This window comes from Lissotriton vulgaris, chromosome 7 (genome assembly GCF_964263255.1).
Source record: "Lissotriton vulgaris chromosome 7, aLisVul1.2, whole genome shotgun sequence".
Taxonomy (NCBI): domain Eukaryota; kingdom Metazoa; phylum Chordata; class Amphibia; order Caudata; family Salamandridae; genus Lissotriton; species Lissotriton vulgaris.
Genome location: NC_141695.1, coordinates 98,552,453 through 98,567,080, shown reverse-complemented (window position 1 = coordinate 98,567,080; position 14,628 = coordinate 98,552,453). Strand labels below are relative to the sequence as shown.

Genomic DNA, 14,628 nt, shown 5'->3' with positions numbered 1-14,628 from the left:
TCAGGGGTGATTAGTCCAAATGACCCTGGTTTGAAAGTTACTACCAGGCATTGTGATCACTGTCCTGTCTTTGAATGACCCTAAATTCTTTCAGCTTATCCCAGTTTTTGGCATCCACCATTAGGTAGTCAATGATGGTTGTTTTGTTTGCCCGATTAAAGGTTGCCATTGCTGGGCGGTCAGGGTCCAATCTCCCATTGCACGCCCGCAGGGATGTCGCAAGGGAGAAACATTTTATTTGGAGCACAAGGGGTGTCCATGCCCTGACGGGGGCAATATTCGGGTCCAGGATATGCCATAGTGCATCTACCTTGTCTTGGTCACCCAGTTCTAGACTACCCAGAGGTTCAAATTGGCAGTTAAAATCTCCTCCGAGGATTATTGAGATAGAGGGGTCTAGCCCTTGAATGAAGGAATTCAGGGCTCTAACTGTAGCTGATTCCTGGCCATTCCTTGATGGTCTCGAGTAGGTGCTTATTATTGCTACTAGCGGTTGGCTTGGGGGTTCTATTAAGACACACTGGATGTCCGGGGAATTTGTTTGAATCTTGGTTGCTTGGATTCCCAGGTGAGTTCCTATCCAAATTGATAGCCCGCCCGACGGGCGCCCTCTACCTGTGGATACTGCCAAGATATCAAACGTTGCAAAGGTCGCACTCGAGGTCTCTTCTAGTGCCCAGGTCTCTTGCATCAGGCAGATGTCATATGCTGCCATAAAGGTGGCCCACTCTGGAGTAAGCAGCTTGTTTTTTAGCCCGGCTATATTCCAGGAAACCAATTTTAGGCATCCTTTTTCTGAGCTATCTGATCCTTCGACTTCCCTAATCCCCCTATTGCTAGTCCTTTCCCTAACTATATTACAGCTTTTGGAACCTCCCTCGACATTGGTGTCAGGATATTTTCCTCTATTGCCCCTGAACTTCTGTGTACTACATTTGTGGCTTCTGAGGGTGACATTCCTCCTTGACTAAGTCAGTCTACATTTTCCAAAACACTGAACCTATTCCAATGTGGCTGTATCGGGAATAGTGGACCGTAGGTAGACATGCCCTCCCTAAATACCCCCCATTTAAAGTTCTATATGATGTAGGAACCCCCCCCCCTGTTATTGCGTGTGAATCTAGGACGACATGGTTCCAAGCTAGGAGTGGGGTAAAAATATGAGAGGTGCAGCGGACATATTTGCGTGTCTGAACTATAGTGCAGGGCATTACAAATATACCCTACAGCAGAGGTATCCCTAAAATTCTGAATTATCACGTCACCAGCCACAGTTTTTGGGCTCCTCCCAATCCAACCCACTCTTCTGGCTGACAGGATTTCCCCTGAGACATTCCCCGGGAGGGGTCTATTTACACTAAGCCACTGGATGCACTTGTTTTTCAGCTCAGTCTCCCTTTCTCTTTTCCCCTCAGTTAACGGAGGAACTCCTGCGAGTGCCACCACATAGGATTGGGCTTCAGGGGGTAGGTTAATTGTTGGTGGCTGTCGAGAAAAGGATCTTGGTGTTTGGCTTTGTTTCGGTGGCGAACTAGTTTTGATAATTCCCTTATCTCCCTCTTTTGTCTTTGGCATGTCTTTCGCTATGGCATTTTCCAAGTTTCGTGCTGCTTGGCAGATCTGCTTCTGAGTGTTGGTCCTTGGCAGGTGTTGTGGTGGATCGTGCGTGGGTTTTTGGGAAGTTGGTGTAGCTACGACATTAGCGGTCTGTACTAGGGGGGTTTTACTTTCCACTACTCTAGTTCTTGGAACACTTTGGGATGGAGTATCAATAACATGGGGTGCAGAGTTTCTCACTTGTTTGGCTGGCTCAATTTTCCCTCCCCCCTTTGTATTTGTAGCAGCAATAAGTTTATCAAGTTTTGAAACCAGAGGCTTAACCCCTTCAGCGCTGCGTGAATTCTGCTGTGGTGCTGAAGGTTCTAAAGAACCAATGGAACCATGACGGAACGGTTCCGTCATAAGCACAGGCCAACCGACGCTCATGACGGAACCGTTCCGTCATGAGCATGGAAGGGGTTAAGTTGGGCAACAATAGTCCGCTCCAAGGAAGCTTGTAAATCGGCAACCATGTTTGTGACCCAGCATGGTATTCCTAGCATTGGGCAAGTTGTACTGGTAGTTGGTGTCACAAGGTCATGGTTTGCCAATTTATTATTACCCAATTTATTTAGGATATTTCCTTTCTTTTTCCTCATACATGGTTTACGTCCTGCTGTCCTTTTCTCCGGGGAAGGGGAAGACAGGGTGATTGGATACTCCTGCACATCTGTAGAAGTCTCAACGGGCTTCTGACTGCAGGGCAAGTCTACATATGTTGGCGCCAAAAATGAGCTAGTGTCCAAGACATCAGTCGTGGTAGCTGAGATGTCTCTTCCCGGGTTTTGCATACCTAGTGTTGGGGTTATCGATAGCCTCTTCTCGGTATTCTCAATAGCATTAACCACAACACCGATAGTCTGTTGCAGCATCTTGTCGATAGCCGCCAAAGTTGGTAGGGGTTGTGCTTCGGCTGCCAACAGCTTGGTGTGAGATCGTGTCGCGGGGGTTATGGTTTTATTTCCCCGTTTGTTCATTTTGGAAGAGGGATGTTATGAGGTCAGTAGCTGGTAGAATATATCTAACAGTCAGATGCCCCACCTCAGGTTCTCCCACTACGTTGCTAGGGCGCTATATACATCTAAGAACTTTAATCCAAATGGAAACAGTACCTTTGTAACTTCAATAGATGAAAGGGGGGGTGGCCCAGCCCAGCCACCTTCAGCCCCAGATGGCCACAGACGGCCCGCCCTCTGCCCGGGCTCAGCCCGGCGTTGCCCGCGCGCGTCCCGCGATGCGGGAGGAGCGCTTCTCTCTTATGCGCCTCCGGGCGTGGCAGAGTGATGCGGCGGTCAGCGTCCAGGAAGCAGGGGACGCTGGGAGTTGTAGTTGACCCCCAAGGCTCTGCTCTCTCGGCGGCCGCGATGTTCCCAGCGGCGGCGGAGAATAGCAAGGGTGCTGGCGGGACCGGGAAACTGCCTCAGGAGGTGAGAATGGGTGGCAGATACTTTTCTAATAAGTCTTTCGTGCTCCTTTTAGGAAACAAGTGCCCGGGAGCTTCACTGCCAAAATAACTGAACTAAAATGGCGACCACCTGTGGTGGTTGATGGGTGGAGGGGGGGCAGGAGGTGTGGAATCAAACTGAAGACTCCAAAAAGAACGGAAGACCATGGAAATAAAGAACAGACGTGCTACAGAAATATGAAGAACTAAACAGGCGTCCATTTTGAATGTTATCCCATATGTGTAAGAACAGCTTGTCAGTATGAAGTACATTCGAAATTTGTTTGAGATCAGCCTATTGGTTCAAATAACGACATTTGAAGATTTTTTTTTCGAGTATACTAATTTTAATATGGAGTACCCCCTTAATATTCCAAAACTTAGCCTGACATTCATCTAATACTCCATGTGAAGCTGCAAATAGCAACCAACAATCAGTCTATTAAATGTAGATGTGGCTTAATGGCTAGAGTGGCTGTCTTTGAAACTTGGGAACCGGGTTCGAGTCTTGGCGGGAGGCTAAATATCCTGTGATTCCTAGAAAAAAAAATAACGAAAAGTTTGATATGTCAGAATTTGGAGGGAGTGAAAACACGAGCGCTCGCTAGTGTGAAGTACTTCAAAACAACAAAAAAAGGAGTTTGATGTCTCAGAGTGAGTGAAAACACGAGTGCGCGTTTGAAGTGCTCCAAAACAACAAAAAAGAAGTTCCTAAAACAGTTTCTAAAAGTGGAGCAGCAGATAAATAGAAGTAGTTATTCCATGCTCTCAGCGAGAGCTAAACATAAGAAGAGGTATGACGCAAGCATGCCATCAACAAATGGGGAGAAAAAATAGGAGAGCAATGATGGAGCCAGCAAATGGGTAGCCTATGAGCAGGCTGAAGCCCACAAAGTATATATAACATGTCTCTTTGAGACAGTGCATGCACCGTGAAGAGCCAAGACCTAACAAGGCAGCTTCAAAAGGAATTTACAACATCATTAGCAGGAGGCAGGAACTGAAAAAGCGGGAATGTGTGCTGTGCTGTAACAGGCTTTAATCACAAACGCATAAAGTAATAAGTATAAGTATAATGAAAAACACTGGCAGTGATGGGATCGGCATTTTATGCAGATGCGCTCCTAGTGAAAGTGATAAATGCCAAAAGTTTAAGTAGATGGCCCCTTTGCCCCATGCTGTTTGCTGTAGTGGGCAGAAGCAAAATGTAATGACACAATTACAGACCAAAAGATGAAGAGAGCCGGCTGAAAAACCCTTTAAGTAAGTATATTATACATATAATATTTATAAAATTATAAAGGTCTTGGCTAAATCCAGACCCAAGATGAGATTAGCAAGAATGCCCATGCAATTATGGACAAGGGATCACTCAGCAGTGGATTATTGCATGCAATGATGTTGGTGTCAGATAGCTGGAGCTGTCTGTAGTGAGACTACCATAGTAGTGTGACTGCAGAAGCAGTAATCCAGGATGCCCTGTGTGCAGGTAGGATAAAGACTACTTGTGTCACTGAACATACTAGGTGATGTGAATGCTGTTGTGCTTGGGAGATTATTTACTGCTGTTGTTGCATAACAGTTCTATTGTTGATTCACTTACAAGTGTTTCAATATTTCAAGCACGCCCCTTCAAAAGGGCCTTTTAAACCTCAAGCTTTTTAGACAGTATTTGTACGATGTGGTAAACATAGTGCTTAATTTGTGCCGGTGCTTGCCGGTGCTTAGAATCTGCACTTAATTATCAGGGCCGGGGCTAAACGCATTTAGTGAATTTGAATTTGAATTTAAAAGTCTTTATTGAGCGCTCGTACACCAGGCGGTTTCATGGCGCTGTTGAGGAGAATGGTTCCTGAGTAAGAGGGTGGAGCGGTTTAGATTTTAAAAACCTGTGCAAACAAATTGGTTTTCAGGGTGCTGCGGAACTCCAGGTAGGATGATGTTGATCTCATTTGGAGAGGTAGAGAATTCCAAAATTGCGGAGCAAGGACGGAGAACTTAGAGTCTCCCATTCTGCTCTTCTTGAACCTGGGCACCACAAAGAGGGACAGAGAGGAAGATCGCAGTTGTCTGCTGGGGATGTAGGGTACGATTTTGGACATGATAAATGATGGAGCTGTTCCCCTAAGGGCCTGGAACGTAATGCATCCCATCTTGAAGAGGGCCCTTTCTCTAATTGGGAGCAAATGGAGGGATCTTAGAAGGGGAGTGGTGTGGTGTGATTTGGGTAAACCATAGACCAGGTGGGCAGCTTGGTTCTGCACCAGTTGGAGCCGCCGGATGGTGTACGCGGGGGCACCGTTGTATAGTATATTCCTGTAATCTAACCGGGAGAGAACCATAGCCATCAATATCAGTTTAAGGGCTGAGAAGGAAAAAAAACGTGAGATCTTTCGAATGGTGCGCAAAGTAAAAAAACAAGAAGAAACCACCGTGCTGATCTGGGAATGTAAGGTGAGTTGTTGATTGAGGGTGATTCCCAATGTCTTGACAGAGGGAGAGGGAGAGGGGGAGGGACCAAAAGAGGGGGGCCAAAAGAAGGGGGACCAAGGGTTGAGTTTACCGCCAGTGAGAAGAAGTTTGGTCTTATCAGGGTTGAGCTTAAGATGGCTAACGCTCATCCAATCCCTGATAAAGACCATCACCGACTGGAAATTATAAATAGAGTCAGGGGAGTCAGAGAGGTTAAAAATGAGCTGGAGGTCATCGGCGTAATTAAACACTGTGACCTCTATCCTCTGCAGAGCAGAAATGAGCGGACAGATGAACAAATTAAAAAGAAGGGGGGAGAGAGAAGATCCCTGAGGGACGCCACATTGCACTTTGCGGGCCTCGAGGAAAAATTCGCCAGATGGACTGCCTGTGAGCGATCGCTCAAAAATGAGCTGAGCCAGGCCAGGGCAGAACCTCCAATGCGGGAAAGAAGGATGGTGTGGTCCACCGAGTCGAAGGCGGCCGACAAATCAAGAAGAACCAGAGCCTGTGGAAGATTAACATCTTGCCCCTCTCTGAGTGTGTCTATAACAGAGACCAGCAATTTTTCGGTGGAATGGAGAGGGCGGAACCCAGCTTGGCACGGTGAGAGGTAGCCGCTGTCCTCTATGAAAGAGCTAAGGACTTTGGTGGTGTGGCGTTCGAGGACTTTGGCCAAGTAGGGAAGAAGGAGAATGGGCCGATAGTTTACTAGCGCTGTTGGATCTGCGCCTGTTTTTTTCAAGATTGGGATGATGGTGGCTGATTTGTGGCATGGAGGGACAGTACCTAACTTAAGGGTCTCATTGACAAAGGTGGGGGGGGAAGGGCAAGTAAGTAAGATATCGCGCAAGATGTGAGCCGGGCAGATGTTGGAAGGGGATCCAGGCTTGACGCAATGGAGCGGGGAGAGGAAAATTTCTTTAGACAGCGGGGCTATAAGGTCGAGGTGAAAGGCGTTGGGTGGTGGGTCAAGGTTTCGGAAAGCTGGGGAGGGAGGAGGGATATTGGCCTTGATATCTGCAATTTTGTTGATAAAGAAGTTATTCAGCGAGTCGCACAGGGGCTGGGAAGGTACCAGCTTGGATGTGGTCCTGTCCAAAGAGGCTAATTCGAATCCTGCACGTCAGTAATTAAAATTAGTTGCACAGAGTGTGTGCTTTGCTGCTCTACCGTAAGAAGTGCTGCTGCTGCTGTGTTACTTTACGTACTGCTTGTGTTGTTGTTGATGCGAGACTGCCAGACTGGTGATATTGAAGAACTTGTTGTTTCACTTCTACAAGTTAGTTTAAAGTTCTTCTCACACTGTTCTTCAAGAGTTAAATACTTCTTCTCAATCAGGCACTGGCAGCCCAGCGGCCGTACCGGGACAAGTGGGCAGGACACTGAGTTGGGCAGGGCGCCTGGTCTTCTGTGGGAGTTGGGGCTGTGCACGGTAGCAGGCAGCGTGTGCTGATTTTTTTCAGATTGCATGCACTGCGCGCTCATTCCCTGCTTTTGCCATGCCCCAGCATACCAGCACGGCCGCACCTCACCACGCCGCTCGCTGAAAGTAAGTGTCAAGACATTACAGCATTAGCAAACAACTAAGCCAGGCCACCAGACTTTCAGCTTTCCACTGTGCACTGCCTGAGGGCCCAGCCATCCTCAGTACATGGGAGAGGGGCGCTGTGACTACCTTCAGTAAAGCGCGAGTGTGTGTGCACATAAGACAGGGTACAAAGAATACTCAGAACTGCTTTGCGAGTCTGATGGTAATTTAAATTGACTGGCTTGGCCACCAGACTCTCTCAGCTTCCCACTGCTGCACTGCCTGAGGGCCCAACCATCCTCAGTGCATGGGGGAGGGGCGCTGTGACTGCCCCAGTAAAGCGCTGATGTTTCCGGCCATGACACAAGTGTGTGTGTGCGCACGCAAGCCAGGGTACAAAGATTACTCAGATCTGTGAGTCTGATGGTAATTTTAATTCACCCGTCCAACCAGCAGCCTGCCATAGTCTGTACCACCTACTTTGTAGCAACATGAGTGAGTCTGCCATAACCGGATGGAGTTAGTGGCTGAAGGCAGGATTTCTGCAGCTCACTGTGACAATTATCTCTGACCTCTCAGTTTATACCGTCCCTGCTGGATCAGTATGTTTTCACTCAGCTCTGTGACATGATCTACATGACGCTGTACTGTTTAAAACAGTTTGGTGAGCCTTTTCTACCATTAGCAGTTACTTATTCTCCTCATTTTGTGGGTGGTATATTTTCATTTATATTGCTTACATTAATTAGTAAGGCCCGGATTTATATAGAAGTTATGCAACGAAGGGCATTGGCGGGATGGCTTTATACAAACCCTCCTAGCTAGGTGACATTTGTGTTGGATGGTGGCTGTGAGTGTCACATGGTACGGGAGCAGGATACACTGTGATGGTACGTTCTGGAGCTTCTCAGTACATTCTGATCAGAGTGAGGATGAGGTGGTGCTGCTTAAGTCCACCAATGGGAGATCTAGCCTATTTTTATAGTTTTATTGGGGGGGGGGAGCGTTATGGAAGATGAGGCTCATTTGCAGGCAGTGTGGCCTATCACATGCTGTTTGGTACAGTCGAGTCCAACGGTGCTTTGGTGCAGTTTTAAGATATTCTTAGAGTTTCTTGATGCTCAAATGGGTTCAATTTGCGATATTCATATGTTTCCCTCGTCTTCATTGCTTAATTTTGCTCGCAAGAAAGAGTCACTCATAGTCATTGAAATGTCACTTGTAATTACAGTGAAATTAGGAAACTGTCACATATAGAGTTCTGAAACATTGGCAGCTATGACCACCGCACCGGCGAGTATCGTGGTTCAACGGCCACTGCTGAAAGCAGCCACTAGCGCGGGCCGTGACCTGGACGATATTGGGCCGTGTTGATATGGACTCCAACTCGGAGACTAGAGTTAAGCACTAGGTGAGGGCGGCAGGGCCTGCTAGAGTTGAGTTAAAAAAATTAAATCTGCGCAATGAAACAGGGGAGATATAATCTGACCTACAATGGAACTGCACTAGCAGCGCTTTAGGCATTGAATGACGTTTAAAATGGTGTCTCCGGCCACAAAGCACTGTCTCTTATAGGTGAACAAATCTAAAACCATTCTTCGGCATACATAGGTCTGAGAGGCCTTGAAATAAACAGACATCCTCAGACTCTGTTTGAGCCTTCCTTGGCAGGGCCCAGCAGGTTCCAGTGCAATAATACTGGCTGAGTCAACCTGGAAATAATGTGTGAAAAGTGTGGGTAGGGAGTGGAGCCATCATGAAGGGTGACAAGATAAGCTTCATCACCTGCATTAACTAAATCACTCATTAGCTGCATCTGTGATGCCTCATAAGGTGATAGAAGTGGATGTTCGATTCACTCGCACTGACTCTATAGAACATTCTCGCTCTCTTTCCCACACAACAGATGTTTGTTATTCACTAATGTTATGAAGCCTAATAGTGCCCCCCCAACCCCTCTGGGTGAGTCATGTCCACTCATCGCCCCACTCACAGAGTCCCGCTCAGTAACTACCTACTGCTGGTACGAGTGATGGTCCCATACTTAGTCAAGAAGACAGTATATTGCGGGCAGTGTGGGGCTTGCTCTGTGTAAGCCAAGAGAACAACTGCCCAAGGCCCAACCATCTAAGGGGCCCCAGAGAAAATAAACTTGTTCTCAATTTTACTTCAGTCTAATTCTCCGTCCTAATCTTTAACATATTAATCAATCTTATTTTGCCTTGTGGAGCTTGAATTATCAGAAGATAGGTAATACAATTCAAAATTGTTCGAACAGAACCCTCATAACACTTCATGCCTGGGGCTCCCAAAATACTTAAGACGACACTGTGAAGGGTGCAAAGATAGACAGACACTCAAGGCATTCAAGATTTCGGAGTGAAGGTGCTTATTATTGTTCCGATTGTGAAATATCAGTTAATATTAGTTATGATTTACAGTACGGTTTGAGTATTTAAAAATAAAGCAAATACACAGGTATATAATTGCACACAAATGGCATTTGTATTGCTGAGCATGAAATAAGCCAGTACTGAAAATGCCAAAATGAGATCGTGATTTTGTTTTGTTTATGCAAATGATGATGTATCACATACCTATGTTTATACATAATATTTTTATTTCAGAAGTTTAACTGCATATGGTTTATACAATTGTCTAAATACTTTGTTTGAGTCATTACTCAAAATCCATATTTTGTAGCCTTTAGGACTTGGTTTTAACCAATAAGTAATGTGAGGGTCCTCATGAAGAGGCCGTACATGAAATACATTGGGGCATTTTACATGTGCGTGCAATTGAAGTATTTTAGATTTCTCAAAGGATTACAGAATCGAATAAGGGTTTTTGGATTATGGAGAAGTATATAACAGTGGGAATTTGTTAACAGATACTTGGAATACTTGGAATCTATATTAGTTATGTTGCTGTGCTGAAGGAGACATAGGTCCAGAGGTCTTGCTAAAGCACAACCATGTTCTTACAATTTCTGAGTAGTGGGGACTATAGAGAAATGGCTCAAATGCTAATATGAGCTAAGAATTAGATAGTGATGGGGAAAAAATAAAGATGTGCTAGTGTTTACCAAGCAATGGGGCTAGTTTGAACTTACACTAAGCATAAATGAGTGATGGAAAAAGCATGGTGTACAGTTAAGATTTCTACGTAATCGTGTAAAGCTGGCACATGTTGAAGATTACTGAGGGTCAGTGCAAATATCTGCATGCATGAGTTATTAATAAACACACACTATGATTACTGAGAGAGTGTGAAAATCTGAACATACCCTAAACATTAGTGACTGACAGTATAAATGCGGCAGTGCAGCCAATATTCAGTTAGAAGCTTATAAAGTGCTCAGTTACCCCCAACGGGGGGGGGGGGGGGGGGGGGGAGGTCGACGCTATGAAAGGCGGCAGAAGCAGGTACGAGGAAGGGTCTATGTGTAATTGATGATGCAAATATGAGTCAACATTCAGGGGCCGATTCACAGAACTAACTTAAGACAAAATCCTAAACTTACTACTTTTGGTATTCACAGAAGTTAGGATTTTGTCTTAAGTTTGTCTTAAGACAAACTTAAGACAGACTTAAGACTAAGCATCAGTCTGTATTCAAATATATAAATGTGCCATTGACAACCTCAAAAAATGTGTTATGATTCATTCAGACTTTGAATCCCCCAGAGTAAGAATACTAGTAACACTTACACATTTCCATTCAGAGTAGATCCATTCACCCAGGTCCAGCTCCCTCCTGCGGGTGTCATGAACAGCCCAATCCAAGCCTGGTTGGTCAGTTTGGCTTTAAAAAAATCCTGCACACAATAAAAACAAATACATCTTGGATTCAAATACATTTCCATTTCATACAATGAATACCATGCAGCAATGTTTATACATGGAATACATTCGTGAAAAGAGAGTAGTAGAGTAGCAGAGAGTGAGTAGTAGAGAGTGAGTAGTAGGGAGAGTAGTAGAGAGTCGTAGAGTAGTAGAGAGTGAGCAGTAGAGAGAGTCGTAGAGAGTGAGTGGTAGAAAATAGTAGAGAGTAGTAGAGTGAGTAGTAGAGAGTGAGTACTAGAGAGAGTAGTAGAGAGTAGTAGAGTAATAGAGAGTGAGTAGTAGAGCGTGAGTAGTAAAGAGAGTAGTGGTGAGTAGTAGAGTAGTAGAGAGTGAGTAGTAGAAAGCAAGTAGAAGAGAGTAGTAGAGAGTGAGTAGTAGAGAGTGAGTAGTGGTGAGTGAGTATAGAGAGTGGTAGAGAGCAAGTAGTAGAGAGTGAATAGTAGAGAAAGAGTAGTAGAGAGTTAGTAGTAGAGAGAGATTAGTAGAAAGAGAGTAGTAGAGAGTGAGTAGTAGAAAGAGAGTAGTAGACTAGTGCAGAGTAAGTAGTAAAGAGTAGTAGAGAGTGATTAGTAAAGTGAGTGGTAGAGAGTAGTAGAGGGCGAGTAGTAGAGGGCTAGTAGTAGAGAGTGTGTAGTAGAGAGTGAGTGGTAGAGAGTTGTAGAGAGTGAGTGGTAGAGAGTAGTAGAGAGTAGTAGAGTAATAGAGAGTGAGTAGTAGAGAGTGAGTACTAAAGAGAGTAGTGGCGAGTAGTAGAGTAGTAGAGAGTAAGTAGTAGAAAGTGAATAGAAGAGAGTAGTAGAGAGTGAGTAGTGGAGAGTGAGTAGTGGAGAGTGAGTATAGAGAGTAGCAGAGAGCAAGTAGTAGAGAGTGAGTAGTAGAGAGTGAATAGTAAAGAGTGACAAGTAGAGAGTAGTAGACACTGAGTAGTAGAGTCAGAGTAGTAGAGAGTAATAGAGAGTGAGTAGTGGAGTAGTAGAGAGTGAGTGGTAGAGAGTAGTAGTGAGTGAGTAGTAGAGAGTGAGTAGTTGAGAGAGAGTAGTAGAGTGTGAGTAGTAGAGAGTGAATAGTAGAGAGTAGTAGAGAGTGGGTAGTAGAGAGAATACTAGAGCGTAGTAGAGTAGTAGAGAGTGAGTAGTAGAGAGAGTAGTAGAGAGTGAGCAGTAGAGAATGAGTAGTAGAGAGTGAGTAGAAGAGAGTGAATAGTAGAGTGAGAGTAGTAGAGAGTGAGTGGTAGAGAGTAGTAGAGTGAGATGTGGCGAATGATTAGTAGAGAGTAAGTAGTAGAGAGAAGTAGTAGAGAGTAGTAGAGAGTAGTAGTGAGTGAGTAGTAGAGAGTAGTATTGAGTGAGTAGTAGAGAGTGAGTAATTGACAGAAAGTAGTAGAGAGTGAGTAGTAGAGTAGTGGAGAGTAAGTAGTAGAGAGTAGTAGAGAGTGAGTAGTAGAGAGTGTAGAGAGTAGTAGAGAGTGAGTACTAGAGGGCTAGTAGTAGAGAGTGTGTAGTAGAGAGTGAGTAGTTGAGAGAGAGAAGTAGAGAGTAGTAGTAGAGCGTGAGTAGTAGGGAGTAGTAGAGTAGATGAAAGTGAGTAGTAGAGAGAGTAGTAGAGTAGATGAAAGTGAATAGTAGAGAGTAGAAGAGCGAGTAGTAGAGAGTGAGTAGTAGAGAGTGACTAGTAGAAAGTATTAGAGAGTGAGTATTAGAGAGAGAGTGGTAGAGAGTCAATAGTAGAGAGTAGTAGATTGAGTAGTAGAGTGAGAGTAGTAGAGAGTAGTAGAGTAGCAGAGAGTGAGTAGTAGAGAGTGAATAGTAGAGAGTAGTGGAGTAGTAAAGAATGAGTAGTAGAGAATAGTAGAGAGTAAGTATAATAGAGTAGTAGAGAGTAGTAGATTGAGTAGCAGAGAGTGAGTAGTAGAGAGAGTAGTAGAGTAGTAGAGACTGAGTAGTAGAAAGTGAGTAGTAGAGAGAGTAGTAGAGTAGCAGAGAGTGAGTAGTAGAGAGTGAGTAGTAGAGAGTAGTAGAGTATTAGAGAATGAGTAGTGGAGAGTAGTAGAGAGTGAGTAGTGGAGTGAGTAGTAGAGAGTAGTAGAGAGCAAGTGGTAGGGAGTGTGTAGTAGAGAGTGAGGAGTAGAGAGTAGTAGCAAGTGAGTAGTAGAGAGAGTAGTAGAGAGTGAGTAGTAGAGAGAGAGTAGTAGAGAATGAGTAGTAGTAAGTAGTAGAGTGCGTAGTTGTGAGTGAGTAGTAGAGAAATGGCAGTAGTGAGTAGTTGAGAGTGAGTGGTAGAGAGTAGTAGAGTCAGTAGTAGAGTGAGTAGTGGAGAATGAGTAGTAGAGAGTAGTAGAGAGCGTGTAGTAGAGAATGAGTAGTAGAGAATGAATAGTGGAGAGAGAGTGAATATTAGAGAGTGAGTAGTAGAAATAGAGTAGAAGAAAGTGAGTATTAGAAAGAGAGTAATAGAGAGTGAGTAGTAGAGTAGTAGAGAATAAGTAGTAAAGAGTAGTAGAGAGTGAGTAGTAGAGTGAGTAGTAGAGAGTAGTAGAGGGTGAGTAGTAGAGGACTGGTAGTAGAGAGTGTGTAGTAGAGAGTGAGTAGTAGAGTGAGTAGTAGAGAGAGTAGTAGAGAGAAGTAGAGTAATAAAGAATGAGTAGTCGAGAGTGAGTAGTAAGAGAGTAGTGGAGAGTAGTAGAGTAGTAAAGAATGAGTAGTAGAGAGCGAGTAGTAGAGAGTAGCAGAGAGCGAGTAGTAGAGAGTGAGTAGTGGAGAGTGAGCATAGAGAGTAGTAGAGAGCAAGTAGTATAGTGAGTAGTATGGAGTGAATAGTAGAGAGTGAGCAGTAGAGAGTAGTAGAAAGTGAGTAATATAGAGAGAGTAGTAGAGAGTAAAGAAAGTGAGTAGTAGAGAGTAGTAGTAGAGAGTAATAGAGAGTGAGTAATAGAGAGTAGTATTGAGTGAGTAGTAGAGAGGGAGTAGTAGGGAGGGAGTAGTAGTGGGGTTAGTAGTAGAGAGTGACGAGTAGGGAGTAGTAGAGAGTGAGTAGTAGAGAGTAGTAGTAAAGAGTGAGAAGTGGAGAATAGTAGAGTAGTCCAGAGTGGGTAGTAGAGTGAGTAGTAGAGTTGTAGAGCGTGAGTAGTAGGGAGTGAGTAGTAGAGAGTGACTAGTAGAGCGTAGTAGAGAGAGAGTAGTAGAGAGAGTAGTAGAGAGTAGTAGAGTGAGTAGTAGAGAGTGTGTAGTAGACAGAGGGTAGTAGAGTAGTAGAGAGTGAGTGGTAGAGAGTAGTAGTTTGAGTAGAAGAGAGTGAGTAGTAGAGAGTAGTAGAGTAGTAGAGAGTGAGTAGGGGATTCTCCTGTGACCCTGCCGGGAGTGCTGCTATTGTGGTTTTTCTGCTCGCTCTGGCCGCTACGCCATACCACGCCTCGCGGCCCCCGCTCTGCGGGAGCCGCTCGTAGGCCATTGACTGTGACAGGGATTGTCGTTGTCCCAGGGTCCCTCTAAGTGCTTGGAGCACCAACGTGCCTGCAGGGGCTGAGCACCATCGTTCCAGGGCCAGAGGCGGGACTGCGAGGACCAGCGTGCTGTGCGGCGCTGATCGGCCGCAGCTGGTCCTCTTCCCGCCCCCTCCACCTTTTAAAAGCTTTGTGGAGCCTGACCTGCGTGGGATTCTCCTGTGACCCTGCCGGGAGTGCTGCTGTTGTGGTTTTTCTGCTCGCTCTGGCCGCTACGCCATACCACGCCTAGCGGGCC

General features: G+C 45.2%; 1 protein-coding gene across 1 annotated transcript in view; it reads right to left on the bottom strand.

Annotated features, from left to right (window-relative positions):
* The window catches only part of LOC147700905 (killer cell lectin-like receptor subfamily B member 1B allele A), a 426,874-nt gene that overhangs the window by 163,139 nt on the left and 249,107 nt on the right, over positions 1-14,628 (bottom strand). Inside the window, exon 5 of the mRNA XM_086929268.1 lies at positions 10,757-10,863. Within this exon, the coding sequence (XP_086785394.1) occupies positions 10,757-10,863 (107 nt within the window). The remainder of the gene's footprint in view (positions 1-10,756; positions 10,864-14,628) is intronic.